This window comes from Emys orbicularis, chromosome 15, assembly GCF_028017835.1.
Source record: "Emys orbicularis isolate rEmyOrb1 chromosome 15, rEmyOrb1.hap1, whole genome shotgun sequence".
NCBI lineage: Eukaryota > Metazoa > Chordata > Testudines > Emydidae > Emys > Emys orbicularis.
In genome coordinates this window covers 33,085,108-33,111,349 of record NC_088697.1, presented here as the reverse complement: position 1 = coordinate 33,111,349, position 26,242 = coordinate 33,085,108, and the positions used below count along the sequence as shown (strand labels likewise).

General features: G+C 51.4%; 2 protein-coding genes across 2 annotated transcripts in view; one reads left to right on the top strand and one right to left on the bottom strand.

The window, feature by feature from the left end:
* Positions 1 to 630: 630 nt before the first annotated feature.
* On the bottom strand, positions 631 to 18,032 carry RNF214 (ring finger protein 214). The gene is made up of 15 exons (XM_065417102.1): positions 17,968 to 18,032; positions 16,057 to 16,170; positions 14,867 to 15,443; positions 13,714 to 13,773; positions 12,075 to 12,215; positions 11,091 to 11,230; positions 9,909 to 9,977; positions 8,065 to 8,161; positions 7,448 to 7,536; positions 6,733 to 6,823; positions 4,735 to 4,833; positions 4,009 to 4,385; positions 2,843 to 2,975; positions 1,653 to 1,748; positions 631 to 882 (listed from the first exon to the last, which is right to left on the bottom strand). Exons 2-15 carry the CDS (start codon positions 16,158 to 16,160, stop codon positions 817 to 819), a joined length of 2,139 nt encoding a protein of 712 aa, XP_065273174.1. The 5' UTR covers positions 16,161 to 16,170; positions 17,968 to 18,032; the 3' UTR covers positions 631 to 816.
* Positions 18,033 to 19,270: 1,238 nt separating this feature from the next.
* The window catches only part of PCSK7 (proprotein convertase subtilisin/kexin type 7), a 49,167-nt gene continuing 42,195 nt past the window's right edge, over positions 19,271 to 26,242 (top strand). Inside the window, exons 1-3 of the mRNA XM_065417097.1 lie at positions 19,271 to 19,316; positions 24,235 to 24,747; positions 25,614 to 25,748. Coding sequence (XP_065273169.1) covers positions 24,247 to 24,747; positions 25,614 to 25,748 — 636 coding nt within the window. The 5' untranslated portion in view covers positions 19,271 to 19,316; positions 24,235 to 24,246. The remainder of the gene's footprint in view (positions 19,317 to 24,234; positions 24,748 to 25,613; positions 25,749 to 26,242) is intronic.

Here is a 26,242-nt window from a genome sequence, read left to right as displayed (position 1 = left end):
TACAGATAGTTTACCTGTTTTAACCTAAGGGAGGAGGTACTACGGAGTGACACGACCGTAGGAGACCCATTTCGTGAGCTGCCCAGGCCTTCTCCCACTGGAGCAGGAAGTGCTGTGGCCTAGATGGGTGTGGGAGAGAAATGGGATCACGTCTGGAGCTCACGAGGCCCAGCCCCTATCACGATAGTGCTTTCATCCAAGGAGCTAAGCACACGAGGAACAGAGTCTCTCCCTGTGCATAGGGCAGTGTGATCCCTGTGGAGAAACAGGCAGAGAAATAATGTGTCCCAGATCACCCAGCAGGGCAGCATAGAGAACCCAGGTCTCCCACGCCCTATCCCTGCACGCCAATGACTAGACTAAGCTTCCCCTTCCCCCAAGAGGCCAGCACTGAATACTGGGCTGTTCATCTCAAGAGCCTCGGCATGCAGAGCTCTTCCACTGCAAGGTACGCGCCCAGACAGCCCAATGTGGTACCGAAGAGCCGCATTTCCCACTGCTCCTTCCAGGTTCCAACAACTGCAGAGCGGCTCGGCCCGCCTAGCATCTTGTGACCGACAGACACGAAAGCAATGAAGACAGCTAGGCTATAAAACATGACCTGAAAAGGAGGAACGATATCAAATCTATGCATAATATACATACTTTTATTTATGAATTCGTATGTATACAGACTTTCTATACACACATTACCTATATAATAAAAATGTACATGTGTATACATGGTTGTATAAATATAGAACTGTAGAAATCTCAGAACCGATCCTGCCTATTCACAGCGACGTCTCCAACACAGATGCGTTGTTTGAGTGGCTGTCATTTAGGACTTGGACAAAAGGGGCAAGTGTCATTTGTGTTGGTTTGGGCCCAGAATTTGATGCACTGAAAAAGAGAGAGTCAATAAGGAGCCACCAGCTCAACTCGAAGGTGGTGTGCTATACAGAGATTCTACCAGTATCTTGCTGGCTCGGGGCGCTATCCCCAAGGGATGGTCTGCTCCAGAGTGCACCATTAAGATTTCTGCATCTGGGGGACCAAGTCCACAGCAGGGAGCGTTTTAACATGGCAGGATCACTAGGTTCTCCTAACACAAAAAGCAACCATTCTCGCTCTATATGCCTTCCTGTTTCCTCCTTAGCCACAAAGGGCAGTCAACTGGGCTTTGCCCCCCTGCATTTCACCCTAGTGAGCCAGGGCTGAGATGGCTCCTGTACCGGCACTAAGATCAGCCTCTCCTCCCCCCAGTTAACAAGTCACAGCTCCCAAAGCGATGCACACGCCATGGGGGCCAGCTCAGCAATTGGCCCTGACCTACACCAAAGCAGAACACTGTAGGAGAGGGCCAGAGAGCAGCATTCAGAGCAGGAATCAGAGGACTGTGCATTCTTAGAAACCGCAACTAAATGGCCATCTAAAGAGGGCAAACCGCCCAGCCCGGGGCAAGGACACGGAAAGGTTGGCTCACTAACTTCACCTGCCCCAGGGAGAACTGTTCTTTCCTTTAGGCGCCTCATTTCCCAGGGGACTCCTGTGCCTTGCTCTGGCTCCCCGGCCCAGGGAGAGGCTCCGCACAAGCCACGTAAGAGCGTTTCCTGGCCAAGCAGCTGGCCCCTGCTGAGTGGCGGGAGGACTGTGTCCCAGGCCACACTTACCTCCTTGTGGAGCACGTGAGAACAGGCCATCGGGTGGAGCTCGCTGGGCTGCACGAGTTTCTGGCACATTAGACACAGCTTACAGGTAGCAGGGGCCTGGGCCACAGCAGCAAGCGTGCACACAGAAAGGAGAGTCACAGGAGCCCGGTCACCAGACCCAGCGCTAAGCGTCCTGCGTCCCCCAGGGTCCACCTGCCGCTAGACACTAGCGCCTCCTGCCCCCACCCCCACTAAGGAGGTACGGAGGGGGGCACTGCCAGCGCTGAATATTTACGTGGGGAAACCCTGGGGACAGGGAAGCGTACCCGCTACGTGGCGCTGATCAGACCTTCTCCCTCAGGGCGCAGCTTGTTCATACCGCGATTGCGCTCTCTCCCACCCCACGTCAGTGTTGCATGCTTGCCTATCCCAGGCACTCTGGTACGCCAGCAGCCCCCACTCCAATACGTTCCCTCAGGCCCTCACCTGTGCCCTGCTGTGGTGGCTGTTTCACTCCTTCCCTTTTTGCTGAGTGCTCATGGCCAGCAGATGGCGAGGTGCCTGTGCCCCTAGCCCTTCCCTCCCGCCTCACCAGTCTAAGGTGAGAGCCCAGAGCCTGCACTGTGGGTGCCTCCCAGCCTGTGGGACAGGTTGCCGAGGTGCACCCAGCCCCCTGCAGGCCGTGCTGGGGAACATGCAGGAACTCCCAGGTAACTAAGAACATCTTACATGTGACGGTGTCCCTGGGTAAGACACCTGAGCCGGTGGCAGGAACATAGGGGCGCTGATCTGGGGCAGAGGAGCAGGAAACATGGGGGCCCTGATTCGGCCAAGTGGCTGTTAGCAAAGATGATAAAAGGTATTAGGCATGTTTTAGAGGGAGCGCTGAAGTCACCCCAGGGTATTTACGGGGGTGATGGAGACCAGCAGGGAGGGGACCTGTTGGACTCTGACTATCGCCTCCTTGCCCAGGATGGAAAGCTGGGAGCTCCGGCTTTGCCTCTGTGGATGCCATTTGTTTCCTAGGGAACGGCCCTGTACAGTAGCACAGACCAGAACCACGCTATAGTTCACTCCTGCCCAGCCCTCCTTTGACGAACTCCAACCAACTGCTGCGGGGCTGCCTTGTCCAGGAGCCGAATGCTGCCTCCTTCAATACGACCCCTCCCCACACCGCTCGGACCCCGACACTACTCATGCAGCTGACCCACCTGAGCGCCCACTGCAGCGCCCTGATGCTCGGCCAGCTTCGCTGCTACCAGCTGATTCAGCTCTTCCATGGTCAGCCCTGCCATGGTTCTCCTCGCTGTCTTGATCTGCTGCAGTATGTTCGTCAGCTGGGCCCTGAGGAGACAGCGAGCAGGTCAGGAGCACCTGGGGCACAAGTTCTGGTCCCAGGTGCCAGTCAGCGGGAAGGTCTGTTTCACCACAGCAACCAGAACCCCTTCTAGCAAGGGACCCGAGATGCTGCCACAGGTTGCAGTCAGCCGTGACCTTTCCCCAACCGCACGCTGAGGTCAGTCACAGGTACCGTTACCTGCCATCCTCTCCTCCAAAGGACGGCTGCAGCACTTGGACAATAGGGCACCATCGGCCTACATATGGCTCCAGTACTGTGGTATCCAGGCGCTTCCCCACCTCTCATGCACGGATCCTCGGGGAACGCCTGGGAGGCAGGGCAGTGCTATCACCCCATGTTACAGGTGGGGAGCTGAGGCACAGAGATCGAGTGATTTGCCCAAGGTCACACAGGGAGCGTGTCACGGCTAGCACCCTACCCTGGGACCATGCTCTCATTGCACTGGAAATACTGGGATCCCTTAGGGTGAGGCGAGTCTAGTGCCGCCAGTGAACCCAGAAAATCCATGGCCACCCCGAGAGCCCTGCAGTGAGGGCAAACAGCAGCAGCCATCCTTGCTGTTAGAACACAGCAATGCAACACTACTGCGTGCTTTTATTCCAGGTCCCTGACGGCACCTCCCACCACAGTATCTGAGCCCCTTCCAGAAGGGCCTTAGCCAATGCCGTGACGCCCTGTAGCATGTGTCATTCACTGGCTTCAGTGCACTTCCCAACGGGTATCACAGTCAGCCCCAAGCCCTGACTGAGGCAGAGGCTTCTCCGTTATGCAGACAGAGAGCGAGGTACCGCAATGGCTGCTGACCTGACGGATGCTACTAAAGGACCCAAGGCTATTTGCTGGGAACGCTCCGTGCACTGCTTGGCCCTACTCCTGGAACCGCATACTCAGGGTTCGCTCCACTCTCCAGACACACCCTGGGGCCTCTCCGATGGCACTGCTGGCTACACCTTTTCAGAGACTCAAGTCCAGCCGCTTCCCCACATGTAGGGCCCCACCCCAGGCAGGGACACTCACTTGTTACACTGGGGAAATCGAGCCAAGAGCTTCTCCAGGATCTTTTCCAGCTTATCGACCGGCTGTGGCCTGTGAAACTCATGAGCACCCTTGACTCCTCCGAGCCCTGGCGGAGGCGGGATAGAGGCAGCAGATGTCATGTGAGGGCCGTGGGTGCTGACAAGAGATGCCAATACAGGGCTGTTCCTCCCTTGGGAAGCAGGCAGAGGGGGTGAGGGCTGATTAGGCCTGGAGATGACAGGGTTCAGGAGCGGGAAGGAGAGCGCCCGAGGATCAGCACTGGGCATGAGCATGGGAACTGGGACCGGCCCAATGGGGAACGGGAGCCTGGGGGTAAGGGATGGATTGGGCTGAAATGCTGGCATCATGAACTCTGTCTGAGAGAGAGAAGAGAATGCCGGTTAGAACAGGCCCGTTGGAAGCCAGCCAGAAACTCCTTCCACCCAGACTACGGACATGAAAACCTGGGGGTGCGTGGGTGGGAAGGAACCCACCCCTCACAGATCCCCAGTCACATGAGTGCAGCTGCCAAGCTGTCACCAGGGGTGCACTGTCACTTCTGAGCAGGCAGCTGGTGAATACCATGAACACAGGCCCATGCCAGACCACTACCCAAGCCAGGGTTTGTGACGAGGCAGCTGTCTGCTGGGGTCAGCAGCGAGGCTCTCTGCGAGCCTTAGGAAAGCCCCGTGCACGAGTGGCCAGGATCTGGGGAGCGACACTCACCTCTGACGGGGGGGGGGGCAGGGTGGGGGTTGGGATCTGTGGCAGGCTGCTCAGCTTTGCTCCATTCCTCACCAGCTGGATGTGACCATTGAACTGGTCCTAAGAGAAAGAACGAAGAAAAAAAAATACGTAAGAATGTGGGGGGGGGGGGGGGTGTTACCAACCCCTATTGGTCCGAGAGTCTCCCTCACTCCCAGCATGCGGCGTGTGCCATGGCTGCCTTGGTGAAGGGCCCTAACATCAAGCACCAGCTGGCTGATTCCGCACCCTAACAGAGCTACAGTTTTGCTGGACTGGACCGTACGGGGGAGGCAAAGGAATTATTGCTTATGTACAGGCCTAGCCCCATCCCCCGCTGCCATACGGGGCATGTGCACATACTGGCACTCCAGATACTGGCACAGGGCAAGCTGAGGCATAGCTATCCATAGTCAGTGCTGAGGGGTAACCTGGGGTCACTGCATTTCTGTAGAGGACCGTGCCCCTGGAGTACAGCTCACAAACCAAAGGAAAGAGTGATGTACAAACTTTCAAATGCAATCTCAGACATCCATTCAAGTGAATCCCATACACACGACACAAGATGAGTCAAGTCCAGGACCAAACAGCTTTACTATAGAATGTTATTTAGGAAGAAAAGAGAAACGAGCCTAAAAACCTCCTGGGGAGAAGCCGATGAGGTACTAGAGGGCGTTTTATTGAGGTTAGATATCAGCCAGATCCTCAGGTCTGCCTGAGTTGTCTTGCTTACATTTTGTTTTTAATTCCTAAGTCCTGACCCATCTGGACATGCCCATAATTAGTGTTTCCTATCTAATCAAGTTTATCTTTTACAATGCTCATTTATTTCACCGAGTGATTGCATGCCCACCATAGAATGGCCGGGCAGGGCCCAGATCATTGTACAACTGCATTGCTATAGAAAGCAGTGCAGCTATTTGTGTGAGGAACAGATATAGTCTAACAAACGGCCAAGTTATTGCCACAATAACATCACAGACCAAATCTGAGCCTTCATTACAAAGAGAAGCTAAGTTTCTTCAGAACATCACAAGGCAATGACCTTCAGCCTCACATAAACAAAGCCCCTGGCTGACCAGACATCTTCAAAAGCCCTAGGTTAGGAAGAGATTTCATTGCAAATAAGATCATAGGTGTGTATTAGAACAGCCTCCTTGTATTTGGTTAGAATATTTACATGAAAGCATGTATGAACAATAGAGCAACCGAACGCCACAGACAAATACAGAGATGGGATCTGAGTATACAGCCAGCCATGAAGGCCACAAGAACCCCCAAAACTGACTATACACTCTAGGCCACAGTTTCTATTGGTCAGAGCAGCATTCTGAATTTATCTGAAAGTTTTCCTCTGTGTTTAGCTGTCCCCTAATTCAGTGCGTTCGAAGTACAGCATAACAGATTTAGACTGAATCTCAGGAAAAACTTCCCAACTGTAAGACAACGGAACAAACTGCCTAGGGCAGTTTTGGAAGCTCTTTGACTGGAGGTTTTCAAAAGGAGGCTGGAGCCATCTGCCTTCAATGGTTTAGACACAACAAATCCTGCATATTAGACTAGATGACCCTGGGGGTCCCTTCTACCCCATGATTCTATGGTGTGAGACCACATCTGAGGCACAGCCTTGTCAAGGTCATTAACACCCGGCCATTTGGGAGTGTCCGTTTTCATGCTCATTGACAGAGTTCCGCAGTTATTCCTATCACCTGTTTAAGCAGTAAGTGTTGGCAATGTGGTTGGAGCTGTAGGAGACACAGAACAGGGACAGTGGGAGTCCCGAATAGTTTAATCAAATGATCATTTAAGGGCTTGCTTGAGAACACATGACAAGACTTGCAGAATCAGTGAAGGGGGCTGGGCGAGGAGGAAAGAAGGGAAAGAAATAAACCCAATCAAGTACTTAAATTTGTTTCCATGTTCCCATTCCTCCCTCCTAAGTATTTTTAGGGGTTGCTTGATGCCCAGCAGAGACCCTACCCGGACACTTTCTTTGGTCATTCGTATCCTGTTCAGCCTCATTTCCCACTCCTGCTTGGGTCGTACGGTCTCCAGCGTGGGTGGCGCTGACCTACTCAGAGACAAGGAGAATTAAAAGGGAAAAGAGGGTTTGAGCCCGTGTTTTTTGGTAGCAAAATGGGAACAGCTACAAGCAGAACAGAGACACCTGTTTACACGTTACTCCCCATCGTTTTTCTCCCAACCCTGCCCCTCTTCCCTTGTCCCTCCATTGCAACTATAACCCACTTTCTGCTCAAAGAGAGCAGACCTTCAGGTGGTGCAGCTTGGGAGTTAGGACACAAGATGTGCATCTCCTGGATGCTGGTGAAGAAAACTACAGCACACAAACCTCAATAGATTTGGTGCATGACAGATGCTCAGCAGACAAGAGGAAAGAATATGCAGTAGCTAAAGATTAAGGAAAACACATGGAAAACTAATAAATTTGTTAGTCTCTAAGGTGCCACAAGTACTCCTGTTCTTTTTGCGGATACAGACTAACACGGCTGCTACTCTGAAACATGGAAAACTGGAACTCCACCATCCAGTGCTTTCAGGACCTCAGGCCAGGAAACCCTAACTTGGTTGTAACAAAGTCTCTGACATTCAAGCACAGACTAGTTGGGGTTTTAGGAGGGGGTGAACAGGAGTAAACGGGGTTACTTCGCTCCCTATTGGCCTATACAGAACTCACTTGAGGTAGGTGAGGTGTAGCTCCGCCTCTTTTTCGGCTTCTTCTAGTTTCAGAACCAGCAGCTCCTTCCGGCTCTCCAAGGACAATATCTAATGGAGAGAGACCACAGACATCGAGCGCATGTACTTGATTATCTCCCGCAGGCCATGTTGTTCATCCTCCCAGGTTGAGCTTGTCACTTTGCACAGTGCTTAGCACAACAGGGCCCCAATTCTGACAAACATCCATCAGCAGATCACAGTTCAGTCATTTCTCTTGCTCCCTGCGAAGAGCAAGACCCATCCAAAGAGCCGCCACTCCACTGTTCCTTTCACCCATTTTGCAGGGAAGACACATGCACCGTGCCATTCTCAACCTGCCATAATTATTAACTCTAGGCCAGGGATTCTCAATCCACAGCCCACTTGCGGCCCAGTGAGCACACAGCTGTGGCCCATGTGACTTGTCAGGGCCACACAGGTACTTTATCTATTGTGTGGATGTGGCCCACATAACACACACAGAGCTGCATACGTGGCCCACAATGGTAAATTAGTTGAGAACTACTGGACTATGCACTGTTCTGCATCAATCCATGACTTGCAACCATGCCCTGCAGTAAGGCGGCTTATACCAACCTCTGCTTTCCAAGCCCTTTCTGTTTCCTCCAGGATGTTCCTATTGATCTCATTGTGCTGGTTCTTCAGCTTATCTAGTTCCATCTCCCAAACCTCCCTAGAAGCAAAAGCAGAACACGTCACACTAGTGCCTAAACAGACATGTTGACTGGCCACCTGGGAGCCACTGCAGAGCTGCCAAAATATTTGGTAAGCTGCCAATGCATTCCTTCGTTGCCTGAAGCCCAAGGATTGCACCCAGTTTGCAGACTATGGCAGCAATGACCTTCATCAGACATGTAGAGGCCGTAGATCTCAAGACCAAGCTGGGTCGGTGCGTACAAGTGACCAGTCATTTCACAGCAGGACAATGAACATCTTACTCCGACATGGGCACCACTGAATCAGCCATGGAGATCCCTGTAAACTTTCGTTCCTCAAAGTTACACCTTCTAAGACGGGGCTCTAAGATGGTAGTAATGAACGGTCTGCTCTCCTTCTCTTTGTCTGTGTGTGTGGGGGGGAGGAGGGGCGGGGCGCCTAACTATGCTGAAGGTTACCCCTTGCCAAGACTGTGTCCAAGTTTGGCAGAAAAAAAAAGACATGTCTGAACTAGAAAGACCTGGAAGTGATGTGGGGGTCTAGTGGATCACAAATTGAATACAAGTCAGCAACGAGCTGCAGTTGTGAAAAAGGTTAATATCACCGTGGGGTATTAACAGGACTGTCGTATGAAAAACATAGGCGGTAACTGTCCTGCTCTACTCAGCACTGGTGAGGCATCAGCTGCAGAACTGTCTCCAGTTCTGGGTGCCACACTTCAAGAAAGAAGTGGATAAGCTGGAGAAAGTCCAGAGGAGAGCAACAATAATGATAAAAGTCTTAGAAAACTTAACCAATGAGGAAAGGTTAAAAAAACTGGGCATGTTTAGCCATGAGAAAAGACGACTGAAGGGGGACCTGGGAACAGCCTTCAAACACATTAAGGGCTGTTATAAAGAGGACTGTAATCAGTTCTCCATGTCCACTGAAGGTAAAACAAGAAGTAATGGGCTTAATCTGCAGCAAGGGAGATTTAGGTTAGATTAGGAAAAACTTTCTAACTCTAAGGCTAGTTAAGCTCTGGAAGGGGCTTTCAAGGGAGGTTGTGGAATTCCCGTCATTGGAGGTGTGTAAGAACAGGCTGGTCAAACACCTGCCGGGGAGGTCTAGGTTTACTGGTCCTGCCTCAGTGCAGGAAGCTGGACTAATGGCCTCTTGAGGTCCCTTCCAGATGAATCAAACCCCCTGATCCAAACAGCCCGAACTCTGAAGAAGTTCTATTTTTAGGGTCTTATGTTACTGCCCATCACTATTATCTGAGCACTCAAGTTTGGCTCTGGAACAGAACTTTGAAGCTTGAACCGGTCTCTACTCAGAACATAAATACTCCAAAGTTAAAAACAGCATTAGGGCAAAAGTAGATGATAGCACAATGGGATAAATGGACTAGTCAGACCTCTGCAAGCACAAGTTCAGTTACAGGTAGAGGTGACAAAGTCATTCTGTGTGGCCCAATTCTCATCCACACCAATGAAGCACTTGGCAGTCTCTGCTCATGATAAGCCTGCGCATAACACAGGTAGGGACTGATGGGCATTGGCAGAGCTGGGGAGGAGACAAAAAGCAGGCACCCTATCCCACGTGTCTCTAGTCCGCATTATCAGCCTCTCACTTGGAGCATCACCATTCACCCACTGGGAAAAAGGTGACGCAAGTCTCACTTTGGAGCTATTGTGGGTGATTTAATGTTTCCAATTAATTAAGGGGAAGGGAATGGAAGGAGAGCATTCCACAGAACTCATTTTATAGAAACAGAGTCCTACTTTTCATCAGACTGCTCTGCGATTAGAGAAACAATTTTATTTTCCTTCTCCTCCTGTTCTTTCAGTAACCTGCAAAAGGGAGAAAGGACAGACCAAGTCACTTACTGCAAGAGTGGAGCCTTTCACTTATCGCTGTAGAGGGCTCAGAACTAAAAGCACATCAAAGTCAGGAGCTCTATACAGTGATCTACTTTGAGAAATCAACCACATACGTATTTTTGTAAGGATGCCAGTGATGCTTTGAGGGGAGCATAATCTTTGCTATGTCATGAAATTGTGCAAAGAAAGCCATTGTCCAAGCACCAGTTTATTTGCAGAGGGACACACAGCAAGTGGATTTGGTACTTGGATTATTATTATTATTATTATTAAGGTAGTTTTAGAAGGACGGTTTAGAAAAATGCAATTGCTGTGCTCTTCAAAATAAGACCTACAGCATGGGACAGTAGATGATAAACTCTCTCCCAAAGTGTAAGATCATCCCCTCCCTTCTCCCAAAAGGAACCCAAAGTACTTTACAAAGTATGAGCCAAATTCTGCTCACTTTATCCATGTAACAGTCCCATTGGAACCAGTGAGGCAGTTTGCATGAGAAAGGCAAGCAGCATCTGGCCCTAGAGAAGAACAGCAGCTGTTTTACAGTGCATCCCAACTCAACCCTCCACAGCAGCTCAGGGTGAGCAGCAAGGAACAACTCAGCCACCCAAAACTGTTAGCTATCTATAGGGCACCATCCATGCAGCATCTGAGCAAACCATCCACAGGGGTAATTCTGGGTAGACAGGGAGTCATCAGTCAAACTGAAATTGGGCCACAACACCAAGATGGCAAAGCACCAAAGGACTGAGTGACCCCAAGTACTCAGGGCTTCCGCTGTAGGTCTCCTGCGTCAAGATCAGTCAGCCTTTACAGCCAACAACCTCAACATTGTCTCTTTGAAAAGACATTCATTTTGGGGAGCCTCTGTATACTTAGATCAGCTACAGACCGAGTTGCTTAAAACCTGAACAGACCTCCCCTAATATATTAACACACACACACTGCTAGAGATCTTTTTGGACTGTCAAAAGTGTCACATGGTGATGCACTCTCCATCTAGTGCATCAAACTAACCAGAGGTGCCCTAGGGTTCAATCATACACTGTTTTACTTCAACAAACACTTGCTCTCCCACAGGAATACCTTCTGCCTTTCTGGCAGAGCTTCTCAATTTCGGCTTTCAGATCCTGCTCCTTTTGCAAGAATTCTTTCTTCTCTTTCTCCATCTTCTTCTTGGTCTCTTCTCGTTTGATCGTCACATCCTGAATGGCCTTCAGGATCTCCTAGAGTATAGCCAGCACCAAGCAAATAAAGAACGTAAGCTCACCACAAGATTGTTTTTTTAAATTCTGAACTTGATGCAATTAATTGGGTGGATAATTACACGTGCCACAAAAGGGTTTTAAAAGATAAATGTTAGATCATCAGTCATGCAAGGCAATGGGCTGAGGATTATGAACAGGAAACTAGAATCTGCTGCACAAGACAGATGAGTGGTCTACATTGCAGGTTCTCATGTGGGGAGGAGTGGGAGGTCCAAAACAGGTGTCAGGGGTTAATAACCTTCCTCCCTTTCTTTAAATCTAGATAAGAGAATGTGCTGAAGATTTTTTCTGTTCTGACAAGGGGTCACAGTATGGAAGAAGAGGCTGAGAACCACTGGTCTAATCCAATGGCTCTCAAGCTGCGGGCCAGAGCTGACTGGTCACACAGTGCTAACTCTCCTTGTTCCCAGCTCCTATGATTCATACATGAAATACTTCCCTAGTGCTACTGCTGTCGTTGTCATGGGGATGTTAGGAGATCATGAACAGGAAGAGACCGGTCCATGAGATGCTGTTTGTTTAGATGTAGTCCATATGATTAAAGATTCGGAAAAAAATCGACATCTAAACCAGTCCTTTGCCCTGACTCTTGCCATGACCAATATCTGATGCTTAGAAGAATCCCCACATAACACACTTGGCAAGTTGTGCTATGTTCCCCATAAGAGAAATCCCTTCCTGACCTCTCCAAGCATCATCTTGTGCGCTGCAGCATGGCCCTGGATTACCCCAGTTTAGCAGTACAATTGTGAACGGTGCTGGGCAGGCTGGATGTTGAGAGAAAAAGTGCTTCATTTGATACCTGGTGATTCTTCATCTCTTCTTCCCTTCGTTGCTGGAGCTGCTTGAGCTGCACCTGGAGTTGATTCTCCACCTGCCTCTGTTTGTCTAGCACTTCCTGGTAACGTTCCTTCAACAAGGCCCTTTCAGACATCATTTTGCCCTGTAATGGACAAAAGGGTAGGTAATTGTTTCCTCTCTCCTACTGCACCAAAGAGAATGATGCAGACAGACCTGTCATGCAGTACAAAGTGCTGATGCAATCAGAGGAGAGCAAGTCATCCCAGTAGGGTATAAAAGCTCAGGAAAAGGCAAGATGCAGGCTGTGAAGAGCCAGGGTTAGTATGATTCCCAGTCAAAAAGCGCAGGCCCTCTTGGACCAGAAGAGGCAGACACCCCCATATCATTGGAGCAGGCATCAACTAGTTTTCAGCTTCTTGTCTAACAACTAATTACAGGACTGTAAAGCTGCCATTTAAATGAGGCAGTATGTCAGTGGTTAGAGCAGAGGGGGACTAAGAATCAGATTCACGGGTTCTAGATACTACCTTTTGGAAATTCACTTAATGTCTCCGGGGTGCAATTTTCTCAGCTGTAGATATGATATTAATGTTTCCCAACCTAACACGAGTGCTATGACAATTCACGAAGGTTTTGTCAAACTCTTTGGAAGCAAAGGAGCTCAAAAGAAGCAAGGGTGAGGGAGATTTGGAAAGAAATAAGTCAGTGGTATTTCAATTGCCTTGCGGCCAAAGTGAAATCAAGATAGGTCCAAGGTATCATACTGTAAGAAAAACTGCCAGGATCCTCCTTGCCTCACATGTTGGGTATGTCACATGTAGAACGAGTGGCACAGAAAACTGCCCAATTATACAAATACTATCACATCATCATGGTGTGCGCTTTGGACAGGATCTCAAAGCACTTTACCAACATCAGAGAAGTCTCAATGGGTATAGCTACGCTGCAGTGTAAGCAGACTCTGGGTTTGTTAACCTAGGGCTTGAGTGTCGACACTCATTTGTAACCTCAGATGAGGAACTGTTGAACCCTGGGTCCCGAATTGAGGCTCCAGAGTTTATACCGCATTATGCAGGGCCAACTTCAATCACCTGCATATCCCAGATTTCCTAGCGTTCTAGCCCTTTGTTCATGGTGCATTGTGGGAAAACGTGACTGTCCAGAGGGACAAAAAGTCAGCCCATGGGATTGTGGAATACTTTTGGCAGATTTTCAGAGGATGAGTCCAGCGGGGCTGTGTCTACACTGAAAAGCAATAAGGCTTGAACCCTGGGTCCTGGCTTAGACCCACCACCTCATGGGGTCCCAGGACCCTGGGTTAGTATGATTTGGCATAGACAGAAGGGGGCTACGCTTGAGCCTCAATCCTGAGCTACACTGCAGTATAGACACACCCAATGTCATTTTACCCGCAAGTAAACAGAGAAGATTTAGGGCCTCATTTTCAGTGGTCCTGTTGGGATCCAGAGTTCCCACTGACTTCACTGAGTTGCAAACCCTGATAACAGAGAATGGAGGCTCCTCAGGCCTGAGTAACTTGCCCAGTGACAGAATCAGTAAAAGATCTGTGATCGGAACCCAGGAATTTGAGAAGTAGTCCCCTATTCTAATCACAAGACTGGCTGTTCTTTAGTACTCACCAAGTTCTTTTCAATATCTTGATCTGTGTTCACCTCCAGATCAGCAGTCTTGAAGTCAGTCTGCAAAGGTAGAAATGGTTACTTGTGTTAGAGCTCTTTGGAGGTGCAAACAATAGTTTCATGCACAGACAGTTCCCACTCTGAGAGGAACTTTTAGTTGTCTCCTGAGCCAGCCCTGACACCACTTCATTCATCAGCCTTGAAGCAACATTAGACAATGTTGCTCGGGGGGAGGGATAACTCAGTGGTTTGAGCATTGGCCTGCTAAACCCAGGGTTGTGAGTTCAATCCTTGAAGGGGCCACTTGGGGATCTGGGGCAAAATCAGTACTTGGTCCTGCTAGTGAAGGCAGGGGGCTGGACTCGATGACCTTTCAAGGTCCCTTCCAGTTCTAGGAGATGGGATATCTCCATTAATTATTTATTTTATTATTATAATTGGGCAACATGACTGGGACCAGACTCAGTGCTCAGGTCAGTTGGTGCTCATAATTCCCCCACCCTCTTTTTTGTTTACAAAAGACAATACGCACACACTAACGGATTTTACAAGGTACAGAGGCACGTATTGCTTTGTATCGGGAATGCCTGCAGTCCAGCTCACTCATTTCTATGCTGCCATCCTCACATCCTTCCCTCCTACAAAATGGGTGACATCTGTAACGTCCTACCAAGGAAAGAGCCCTTCCAGGGAGCCTAGAAAATGACCTCTACAAACCAGGGAAACCAGAAACCATCCAGAATAGACACAGAAGCTTTAGTTCTTCCTGCCACAAGAAGCATATATCGCATGAACGTATTGGCAAAGGACAACAAGGACTGTTCCAAACCTAAGAAAATTACTGGACTTTAAAAGGGATCCCGTCTCTAGGAAGAGTTCCCGCAGGATTCTCTGTGCCACATCACATACTGTGAATTGGTGAATTAAAAGGCCCTATATGGAGCTGTTAAGCATTTACTTGCCTGAAACAAACAAAATGAGCAAAAAACCAGAAGAGCTTGCCTGGTGCACACAGCAGGCTCTCAGTTGGGAATCAGTGCTTCTGTCTTCCACCCCCCAACACTGCCCCCTCTTCACCCCCCCTCCCCCCCATCAAAAAAACCAAGCTGGGGAAAACTCAAGCTTCATGGACATAAGGAAATTGGTACCTGACCTGCACTGCAATGTTCTGAGAGGGCTTCTGGGATGAAGCTTCCTGATCTGAGTCCTGCGCAACTCTGCTGTTTTCAATCCCATTCTCCCCATTTGGTGGCACCTCCAGGCGTTTACTATCCAGCTCCAGACCCCCATCCCCTCTGGCCTGATGCAAGTGTGACGCTTCCAGTTCACCTTCAGAGCAATTATTGGTAGCATGTTGCTGTTCTGCATGGACATCAACCTGGAAGTGCAGAGAAACTGTTTGCAGATTTTCCCCATGCAGCAAGGTTCTCTCTTCTTCCACCGCACTGTCTGAACCCTCTGAATCAGATTGATACAGCTCTTCATTTGAGGAACACGCCTGCGTCTCTCTGGAAACAGCACCAGAGTGTCCTACTGCTCTGGGCATAGGTTCTTCTCCTTTGTTTTCTGCAGCCAGCAGTGATGCATCGGTCGGCAATATCCCAGGATCTCTTTCTGCTCCTCCTGAATGAGCATCTCCTGTACTCTCACTTGTTATTGGTTGGCTATGATCGGCAGCTTCCAATGATAGGGGATCACTCTCATTTTCTTGTATAGAAAGGTCACTTATGCTATTCAAAAGAAACAGATACTAATCCATACTTTGCATTCTGATTGCATCTTTCACCCACATCTCTCAAAGTGCTTTAAAAAGTATATCCCACAATCACCCTGTGAGGTAGTTCAATGTTCTCATATTACAGCCGGGGAAACAGATAGAGGAGAAGCAACTTGTCCAAGCCCACACGGCAAGTCAGTGGCAGAGCCAAAATCTCAGACCAAGGAGACCCAAGTTACTATTAGGCCACACTCCCTCCCTGATATACTTTGCTCTATTTATCGCACACTCTTTAATCGGTTCCATTCTCTTTGCTGGTAGGGATTTTAGCAACTTCCACTCAGAATCTACAGCTAGAACACCATCCCCAGCACTGGTCTGCAGGGAGAAGAGGGCTAGTAGAGAAATGGTCTTCAATTTTCCCCACTCTCGATGCCCTCCACATGCTGTCTCAAAATAAGCTAGTTCAATGAGTTAACACCACATTGGACTTCTACCACTAAGGGCAGTGCTGCTTTTGCAGAAGTAAGAGGCCATTAAAAGGAACCATTTGATTGATTTTGTGCATCTCTTTACACAAACCATCAGCGAGCGACCACACACACACACACACCCCTACACCCTACCTCACAGGCAAATTGTCGAGTTCTTTGTATGGATCTGATTCTCGTGGGGCCAGCTGGCCTGCAGTGGATTTCTCAGGAACATCCTTGGTTTGCTCTGATGCCATAGTCCTTTCACTGCAGTTAAAAATTATCATTAGTATTACAGAAGCACATAGAGGTCCCTGCCAATATGAGGGCCCCCTTGGGCTAAGGGCTTCACAAACATGTCATAAGGATCCCCACTGCAAAGAGTTTACAGTCTACACAGACAAGACAAAGGGTCGGAAAAAGAACGTATCGCTATCACCATTTTACAGATGCAAACATGAAGCATTAAAGAGATACATTTCCTATTTATTTATAACTTTAAAAGTATAGGACATTACAACAAAGGCAAACCTGTTTAAAACAGAATCCCTGGGATCCATTAAAGTGAATACATCTATATATGGCATCTTCAGACATTGTGGGTCATTATTACCAGACATTAGTTAACAGATGAGTAAAGATAAAATCACTAAAATTACAACTGTATCATCTTCTAATATTAGAGAGATCAATAGGGTGTCAGTGACAACCACACACCAAGTATGAAAGAGGAAACAAGTAACTGCTGATGAAGCAGGATGCCAGTACCCCTTTTCATCAAATATTCAGACCCGCGGGGTTGATCCATGGTACCCTTGCAAACATGCAATATTATACACAATACAGGACTGTCCAATGTGACTCAATCACTTTACAGTCTGAGACCAGCTGACATTCTTCAGTGGATATTTGACAAGCAAGTTTATATATTTGTATGGGGAGGAATCCATGGAATTCATACACAGAGTTCCACACCTTTAAGAGCTTGTCTACACTAGAAAAATGGGTCAGGGAGCATTAACTAACCACAACCTCCTTCTTGGTGTAGATGCACAGCAAAGCCTTTTACCTCAGCGGGGCAGGTTGAGTACCACCCGAGGCTGGTCAAGAGAGGTAAAAGGTGTTGCAATGCATCCACATTCGGCACAAAAGGTGTGATTAGGCAGAGGTGAGTTAACGCACCTTGACCGACCCCTCCCTCCACCCATTTCCACAAGGCTGGAAGCCGCCACTGCCCCCGAGATCCGGGCCATCGAAACCCAAACCAGAACCAGGCTCCCCCCGGCTGGAACCCGGGGAGCTGGGGCATGGCTGGGCCCGCGCAGCTATTGTGGAGATGGGGCAGGCAGCCCCCCGAGGGAATGGTGCAGAGCAGCCGCTCCTTGGATGGGGCCGGGGGGGGGCAGGCGGGGGCTTCTCAGGCAGGAGCCAAGGGGGCTCTTGGGGCAGAAGATGGGGAGCTTGCTCAGACACCCCCCATTGGAGGCCGGAGGGGAGCCCCCACGACGGGGGGGGGGAGTGGGAGGAGCTAGGGGCCGGAAGGGAGCCCGCGGGGCGGGGAGAAGGGGGAGCGGAGCCCCCACGGAGGGGAGCTCCCCCGGGGAGGGGCCGGGGGCCGGAGCGGACCCCCCACAGCGGGGCGGAGGGGAAGGGGAGGGAACTCCCCACAGCGGGGCGGGGGGGAGGAAGAGGAGGAGAGGAGGGGGAGGGGGGCCGGAGGGGAGCTCCCCCGGGGCGGGGGGGAAGGGGAGGGAACCCCCCACAGCGGGGCGGGGGGGAGGAAGAGGAGGAGAGGAGGGGGAGGGGGGCCGGAGGGGAGCTCCCCCGGGGCGGGGGGGAAGGGGAGGGAACCCCCCACAGCGGGGCGGGGGGGAGGAAGAGGAGGAGAGGAGGGGGAGGGGGGCCGGAGGGGAGCTCCCCCGGGGCGGGGGGGAAGGGGAGGGAACCCCCCCACAGCGGGGCGGGGGGGAGGAAGAGGAGAAGAGGAGGGGGAGGGGGAGGGGGCCGGAGGGGAGCTCCCCCGGGGCGGGGGGGAAGGAGGCCGGGCCGGGGCCGCGCACCCACCTGCGGCCGGAGCCAGGCCTAGCAGCGCCCCCTCGCCGGACACTTCCTGGGCCGCTCGCCGAGGAGCCGGCGGAGCGAGCGGGGCGAAGAGGCGGCGCCACCGCCGGCCGGAGCTGGCTCCGCTCCCGAGAGCGCCCCCTGCGGCCGGGGGTCCGGCTCCGGCAGGCCCGGGACCTGTCACAGGGCGCTATTGACAGCGACCCTACAGACACCCTAGCGAGCTCGCCCCGGGAACCCCACAGAAATCCTAGCGAGCTCGCCCAGGGGCGGGAACCCTACAGACACCCTAGCGAGCTCGCCCCGGGAACCCCACAGACACCCTAGCGAGCTCGCCCCGGGAACCCCACAGACACCCTAGCGAGCTCGCCCCGGGAACCCCACAGACACCCTAGCGAGCTCGCCCCGGGAGGGAACCGATAGAAGTCCCGCCGTTGCAAGCATGGGGTTTCCAGCGAGCCCGGGCACACCCAGAGCTGATCCCGGGAAGGTGGCACAGGCTCACAGGGCAGTGGCAGCTCAAGTCTGACCAGGGAATTAGGTCTTGTCCAAAGACACTGGGACAACCCCAAACCAATACCCAGAGTGACCCTTCCCCCGCGGTGACCTGTGGGCATTGGGCGTCACACCCTCGCCCTGGGCTGGCGGCTCTAGGGACACGCCTGTGGGGAGAGCGGCCAGTGCCCCAGGGAGGCGCTGGGAGTGGCAGTGACCTGGGTGCAGGGAGGGAGGGGGACAACCCCCTGGGATTGGCCTGGAGTCTCCAGGAATTAAAGATTAAACTTTAATTAGAGATGATGTCATGTGATGCAACCTCCAGGAATACAGCCGGACAAAACCGCCACCCCTGGGTGGCGAGCGCCTGGGCCGAGGGCGTGCAAGGGGACCGGGGAGCCCCAGGCGTGCCCCCAGGCTCACCAGAGCTGGGCCCAGCCCCTGGCCACCCGACCGTGCAGTGGCAGCCGACACCAGAGGAGCAAGCGCCAGAGAGCCGCCAGCCTGAGCCCCGCACAGCTGCCCGAGAACGAAGCCCGTGGGCGATATAGGGCCCCGAACGCTGACCACGTGGGTCCTAGAGCCGGCGCCCGGGCGCGCTGCAGGGGAGCGGGGAGCGGGGAGCGGGACCCCCCTGGCCCCCTCCCGGCCCTGCGGCGTGGGGCGGCCGGCCGAGCACCCCGCGCCTCCCGCTGCGGAGCTAGGGGCGGGTTCCTGGGACGGGCGGACGTGACGCACCTGTCATCGGCTACACTGTATCCTGGGGCCGGTGCGGGCTCCACCGGGCGAGGAGCCGCCGGAGCCGGGAGGGAGCGAGAGGGCCCCGGGCCGCCCCGATCCATGAGGCTCCCTGCACGGTGAGGGCTGGGGGGCAGAGCAGGGGGCACCGGGGAGCTGAGGGGGCAGCTGTTGTGGTGGGGGGGGGTGTGCTGCAGGGGCAGCTGGGGGGCAGAGCAGTGGGGTGCAGGGGCAGTTTGGGGCAGAGCAGTGGGGTGCAGGGGCAGTTGGGGGCAGAGCAGTGGGGTGCAGGGGCAGTTGGGGGGCAGAGCAGTGGGGTGCAGGGGCAGTTGGGGGCAGAGCAGTGGGGTGCAGGGGCAGTTGGGGGGCAGAGCAGTGGGGTGCAGGGGCAGTTGGGGGCAGAGCAGTGCGGTGCAGGGGCAGCTGGGGGGCAGAGCAGTGGGGTGCAGGGGCAGTTTGGGGCAGAGCAGTGGGGTGCAGGGGCAGTTTTGGGGCACAGGAAAGGGACTAGGGACCAAGTCGGAAGCAGGAATGAGGCGAGGCGGGAGGCTAGGGCGAGGGTTCAGGGAGCCGGGCAGAGGGGGCAGCATGGGACGGACATAAGGTGAGGAGAGCAAAGGAAAGAACTGGGCAGAGAGAGCTTGGTGTGGGGACAGAGTCTGGCAGGGGGCCAAGCGGAAGCCAGGGGAAAGGGGAGCGAGGGAGGGGGCTTAGGCAGATGGGAGAGCTGGGAGTTAGGGGTCCCTTGTCCTGGAGAATGGAGAACACACAACAGCATTTAATTCTTCCCTTAAAGGAGTGATTTATCCAACTCCCCTCCTCCTCCAGTCCCCAAATAGCTCTCTCTTCCGGTGTGTTTAGGAGGAGGCGCTGGGAAAGCGCAAAGTGTACCCTCTTCTGAAGGGGCTAATCCTGTCCCATTTGCTGGGGGCTGGACCAAGACACGTCTGCAGAACTTTCATGTATCCCTGCCTATCTTGGGCATGGAAAGGGCCAGGAGAATAGACTGTCAAATAGCTAGACACTCCGTTGGGAGTCACAGTTTCTGGGTTCCTATCCTGCTCTGCCACTGATGTGCTGTGACTTAACTTCCCTGTGCCTCCTTTTCCCCACATGAGTCAGGGATGATACTTGCGAACAACGATTACTGTGTGTAAAATACTTTGGGATCATCCGAGAATAAGGTCTTATAGAAAATCAAAATGTCATCTATCATAATTATGATTATTCAGTGGCCTCTGTGTAGTTTTGTCAGGTGGTCTGTCTTTGGCTGCTTGTTTTCTCTATTTCAGCAGCACCCTATCTCTTCCGGAAGTGGGGAAACTTTGAAGGTTTTAGCAGCTGGTGTGTTCAGAAATTTACAGCCATCAGTTTCCTCCTTAGAGGAGATCAGTCGTATAAAAGTACCCTGTTTGGGGTAGGGAATGAGGAAGGGAACGTAGATCTCAGGGCGAAGTAGGATAGAAACCTGGCTGAAGGCATCCCGTGTGCTGAGTTAGCAGTTTCAATCTGCAATACATTTCCTCCAACTACTATCTACCACTTTCTGAGCTGTTCACACTCTGTTCTCACGCTCTCCAGCTCTTGGCATGTTTCCCTCTCCCAACATCTAGGCCTGTTTGATTTTCTCGAGTGTCATGGAGTCAGAGTTTAGGCATTTGAGGTGCTGAGCAAGCAGATGTTGCCGGTTTAATCACCCCCAGGTCTTCCTGAGTTCTTTTTCTTTTCTAACTGCACCACAAAACCTTACAGTTTAGAACGGAACAAACAGTGAAACAAGATAAACGGGGCCCATGACTAACCCTGAGCATGAGAGAAATGCAATGATACTTCCTAGGCCTTCGGCATGATGACATTAAGGGTGTGCCTACACATAGAAGTTGCACTAATTGAACTAAAGGCTGATATTCAACCACTGCAGTTAAATGAGTACAACTTCTGTATGTGGATATGGTAAGTTCTAATAGTAAAGTCTTTAGGGCTGCCAGATGTTGTGAAGTCCTCTTATATGCTAATACAGACTTTTTGGGGGTTCTTCTGATTGTCAGTTATACGCAAGGCACTAGAGAACATTAACACTGTAATTCTTGCAGGTGGGTATGCATAAAGAACTACATGCATGGACTTTTCAAACATACTGTATGAACAACTCAAGGGTAGATCATGCAAGTGCTTTCCTGGTGTAACTATAGCTTTGCTTCAAACAAACCATTTAATAGAGGGTAAATAATAAGTAAAACTTGAGGCCTGTCAACTTAGAGGATCATTCATGTTATTAGTTCTGTGCATGTCTTGTCCACGTGGATGTCAGTGAGTGAGTTTCAAAGAGAAGCTGTTCATTAATGTAGCAGTAGTTTGGCTAATAGGTATTGCCTCAGTTAACCATTTACTAAGAATGTTCTGTATTTTCTAAGTGCGTTCAAGGAGCATTTCATAGAAGTTAATTAAGCCTCAAAAATCTTTGTAGGGTGGATAACTATCATCCCCATTTTATAGCTGGGTAAACTGAGGAGACGTGACGGTTGAGTGTAACTGATAGGCCTGATATTTTGGCTCACAAGACAGCTAGCTATCAGAGTGCCTTGCAGAAACGTTAAAAAAGTGGGAAGTACTGATTTGCTAAAACTGTTCAGAAAAATAATCTTTGACACAGAGCCCTACCGTTTTGAATGAGCAAGCAATGTCCTAACTGCAGTAGATAAGAATTCAAAAATGAGTAAGCAGCAGCTATTGATTATGCAGTTGAAAATTTATGCAATATGACAAAGTCTGGAAATGGACTAAAAGTAATCTATATTTGTATAAGAAAAGAGGAACCAATAGGAACCGAAACTTCTGAACAGCCTTGGGTATATCTGTGCTAGGCTGTATGCAGGTAATTGGAACAGGCAAAGAGCACAGGCTGCCTGTGGCCGGTTGTAGGACTGGTTCTCAGACTGTGGTATCTACACTCTCTGTTATGTGCTGTCTAATTAACTAATTATTTAATATATCCAGTCAAGTTGACTTCTGAGGGCTCTTTAATTACTGAACAAATTCAAACCTTACTAAACCCCTTGTTGGAACAGAGTCCATGGCAGAGCTGGGAAAGAAGCCCAGGAGTTCTATTCCCTAGACCCCGATCTAACACAGTTGGTTGGTTTGGTGTTGTGTCCGCAGCCTGATTGTGTTTTTGTCACTCAGTGTGCTAATGGGAAATACTGGAAATTGATCCGAAAGACTTGAGATAGAAAGGGAAACCGAGGGCAGGACATGTAACACAAGAACCAGGGGTCACCCAATAAAATGAATAGGCAGCAGCTTTAAAACAAATATAAGGAAGTAGTATTTCACACAACAGAGTCAACCACAGGAACTCATTTCCAGGGGATGTTGTGAAGGCCAAAGCTATAACGGGGTTCCAAAAGTTCATGGAGAATGGGTCCTTCAATGACTATTAGCCAGGGTGGGCAGGGACGACAAGGGATGAATCACTTGATTGCCCTGTTCTGTTCATTCTCTCTGGAGCACCTGGCATTGGCTGCTGCCGGAAGACAGGATACTGGGCTAGATAGTATAGCTGTTTTTTGTTCTTTTTTGTTTGTTTTTGACCGTAGTCTGCTTGTGCAGAGTCTGCCTCCTGGAGCTTAAAAGGAGCACTTGGGAAAGGCAGATGAACCGTGAACTTGTGTGACCTTTTCTGACTCAGCTGCTTAGTAATATTTCAGTGAGCAGCTCGGCTTTGGCCTCCAGCAACAACATGCCACTACGGAAACCCCCCTTTCCTCTGCAATCTGCAGACAGGCTTCTGGATCCCGGCTTGTGGTGCATCACTTCATAATGGAGATACAGGAATGCAGTGGACAATGAAATGTTGCCGTGTAGCAGCCCATCTGTCTGATTTGTTCACCCCTGAAACTAAGCTTTCACGATTCATTTGTGTGAGATCTCTTATCTCCATTACACTTTTTAATGAGCTAAAAGCAAAAAGCCTGTTACAGTCATTCATGTTCCCTTTTCACAATAGGCTGTGATTTATTTTTTTAATTGCCCCTCCAGCCCTGTTCCCTGATCCTTTAGCCAGCATGAGCATTAATTGCTGATGGTGTCTGACAGGAATTGCACCCCACTGACTTATTTCACATGTTTGTAAACTGAGTAGGGGGGAAAGCTCTTGTGTAATTGTTAACAACTAAACTGCTGGTGTGGTGATGTATCACAGAACTCTAGTGACTATTAATGCACTGGCCCAGGTGCATGCAGAGGTCGGGGGCGGGGGGTGATATAAATATTCTCACTCCTGCGTGAAGTGGGACTGGCTTTCAGTGCGACATTTCACCGAAACCCAAACTCAGATCCTTGGTTGTGGAGTTTGAAATGCTGCCTCAAGTTACGAGCAGGTGAGAGTCGGATCACAGAGAGAGGTTCCTTGTGCTGGGACAGGCTAGGAGCATGTTTAAGGAGACTTTCCAAGAAGGATCTGGATCTCAAATGTGTCCATCTGACGTAACTACAGAGGTGTTGTAATGTTTTGTTTCTGTGTAGCTTTATGTTGTTAGCCTCATGCCTCTTCCCTGCGGTGCAGTCTGGGGCACAGCTGTCTGTTTCAAAAGGAAACCCAAGGCTGGAGACTATTTTCCATGTTGCGCCTCGGGTTGAATCTGCCCATCAGTCAATAATCCCAGGATACAAATCAGCAGTTTGTCTGGCAGGCAGTAATTTCACTCGCCCACAATGGGTTCATGGCTGCCAGATGACAGGATATTTTCTCCTAGGCTGGGTGTGGCATATTCAATTCCAAATCTAACATTGGAAAGGCGACTAACTCCGTGACAGTCAGCACACAAACACTTCTCTAGGAGCCTGGTGCTGCCCTTGCTGTACCAAAGGGTTGTGCAGTCATGGCTTCGTTTTAAGGGCGAGCTTCTAGGAGGGATGTGGGGCTTTTTGGTCCAGGGGATGTTCAGTTATGTGATCGGGGATGAAGCACCCAAACCCAGCGCGCATTCTAAGTCAGTTGTGTGAAGGACTCTCACTCTCAGTCTTTGCCCTCTGCAGCCCGCTTGTCTGATGCCGCATTGGAGGAGGAAGGTGCCATTATGGAGTGCTGTCATGGAGGCTACACTGTGTATCCACGCGTGCCTTTGGCTGATTCCAGCCTGGATTCCCTTGCTCATGCCAAATGGACTTGCACATGGTTCAGAACTCGAGCCTGGGGCTAAAACCCAGGAGATGGCTCAAGGCTCTGGAGAGTTAACCTGGGCCGTGCACTTAAATGTGCCAGTGGGGTTGTCCTCCCGTGAGGAGGAGCTGGAGCGACAGGCCGACGAACTGGCCAGGACGGGAGGCCTGGTGAACCTGGGCCGGATCGGGGAGTTAAAGGGCCGTTACCTCTTCGCCCACCAACCAAATGGCCAGACAGAACGAGGACCTGAAGCAATAAGGAGATCGGTAGAGGCTTTATTTGCACAGCATGACAGCGTGCGGTGGCACTCTGAGCAGAAGCTTCTGAAGCGCTCCAAACGCAGCCTGCACTTTAATGACCCCGAATACCCCAACCAGTGGCATCTGGTGAGTGTCCTTCCTGTGCTAGCGGTTGTGGGATCTCGCTGCTGCTCTGGGCAGGCTGCAGCGCTGGCAGGGTGAGCCCTGGGATTTGCCTGGAAATGCGGGGCGGGGTATGGGGGGGGGGGGAACGCCCTCTTGGAGATCAGAAGGGATTTTCTTTCATTAACAAACTCCAAGAAACAAAGGAACTGTTTGGCCCAGTTCCCAGCGCACAAGTGATCACGTCGCCAAACCACTGCCCTGGCTGGCACGCTTGGCAAATAGGGCAATGAGCTCCTGTCCCGTCCTTGGAGGTGGTTCCCCCAGGGCAGGGGAATGCCCCGCCTCTCTCTGGGTTGTACTTCCATCTCCTAGGGCTGGTGATCCAGCACCTCTCACCAGTGGCGTGCTCACGTGAAATCAGCTGGGCTGGGAGAGTGAGAAACTGACCTGTTCTGGTTCTTACTGGAATAGGGAGGTGGCAGCCGAACCTGAGCAGAGGCCAGACAAAGCTTTGTGCCGGGGAAATGGCCTGCGTTTCACACTGGTAGGGAAGTTCCCAAGCCCTCCTGCTGCTGCAGGGGATAGGTACCAGTTTAAGGCCTGATTTGATTGATTGATTTGGGAGTGCTGGGCACCCACAGCTCCAGCTGGCCATTGGGAGGCTTAGGTGCTCATCGTCTCCGAAAGTCAGGCCCATAGGGACTCTGTCACGAGGCTTCTTGCACTCCCAGCCATCAGCTTCATGCCCTCCCCTAAGCAATGGCTGAGAGCAAATGCTCCTGTCATCTGCCTGGGAGCCAGGATCCCGGTGCGCTCTGACCCTCCTTCCCCAGCCGCTGCCCCGGCTCTGCTGTTGCTCACCCCTCCTTCTTTCTGCCGGCGCTTAGAACAATCGGAGGACCCCGGGAAAGGATATCAATGTGACGGGCGTGTGGGAGCGGAACGTGACAGGCCGCGGCGTGACCGTCGTGGTCGTGGATGATGGCGTGGAGCACACCAGCCAAGATATACAGCCAAATTACGTGAGTACCCCACAGCCTGGCTCTGGAGTGGGATGCGCCAGCTGGGTCTGAGATAAGAGCAGCCAGTAGGCCAGAGCAAGTGGTGGCCTAGGAACAGCCCAGACATGAAACTCTTCCCCTTGTAGCTCCGCTGTAGCTGGCAGCCGCATGGCTGTTCACAGGACTCAGAGCCCATTAGCAGCAACACTTCTTAATCCACCTGGAGGTGTCTCTTGTGCCACTGATGCTAGTCCTCTCCCGCAGTCCCTACCGGTCACTGGGAATGGGTGAGACGGGAGTTGGAACCGGAGGCTCCTGCACTCTGGTTGTAGTAGCTGACTGGCCTGGCGTGTCTCTTGTGTGCAGGAGGCTACGTGAACCCTGCACAGACTGCTAGTGAGTAGCAGATGTCAGGGGCCTGCTGTGCCCGGTGAGCCAGCTGCTCCCCATAGGGCATGAGTATCGGAGGTGCTCACCTGGAGATCTTACAAGCTGCTCCCGTACGCAGCGAGGCA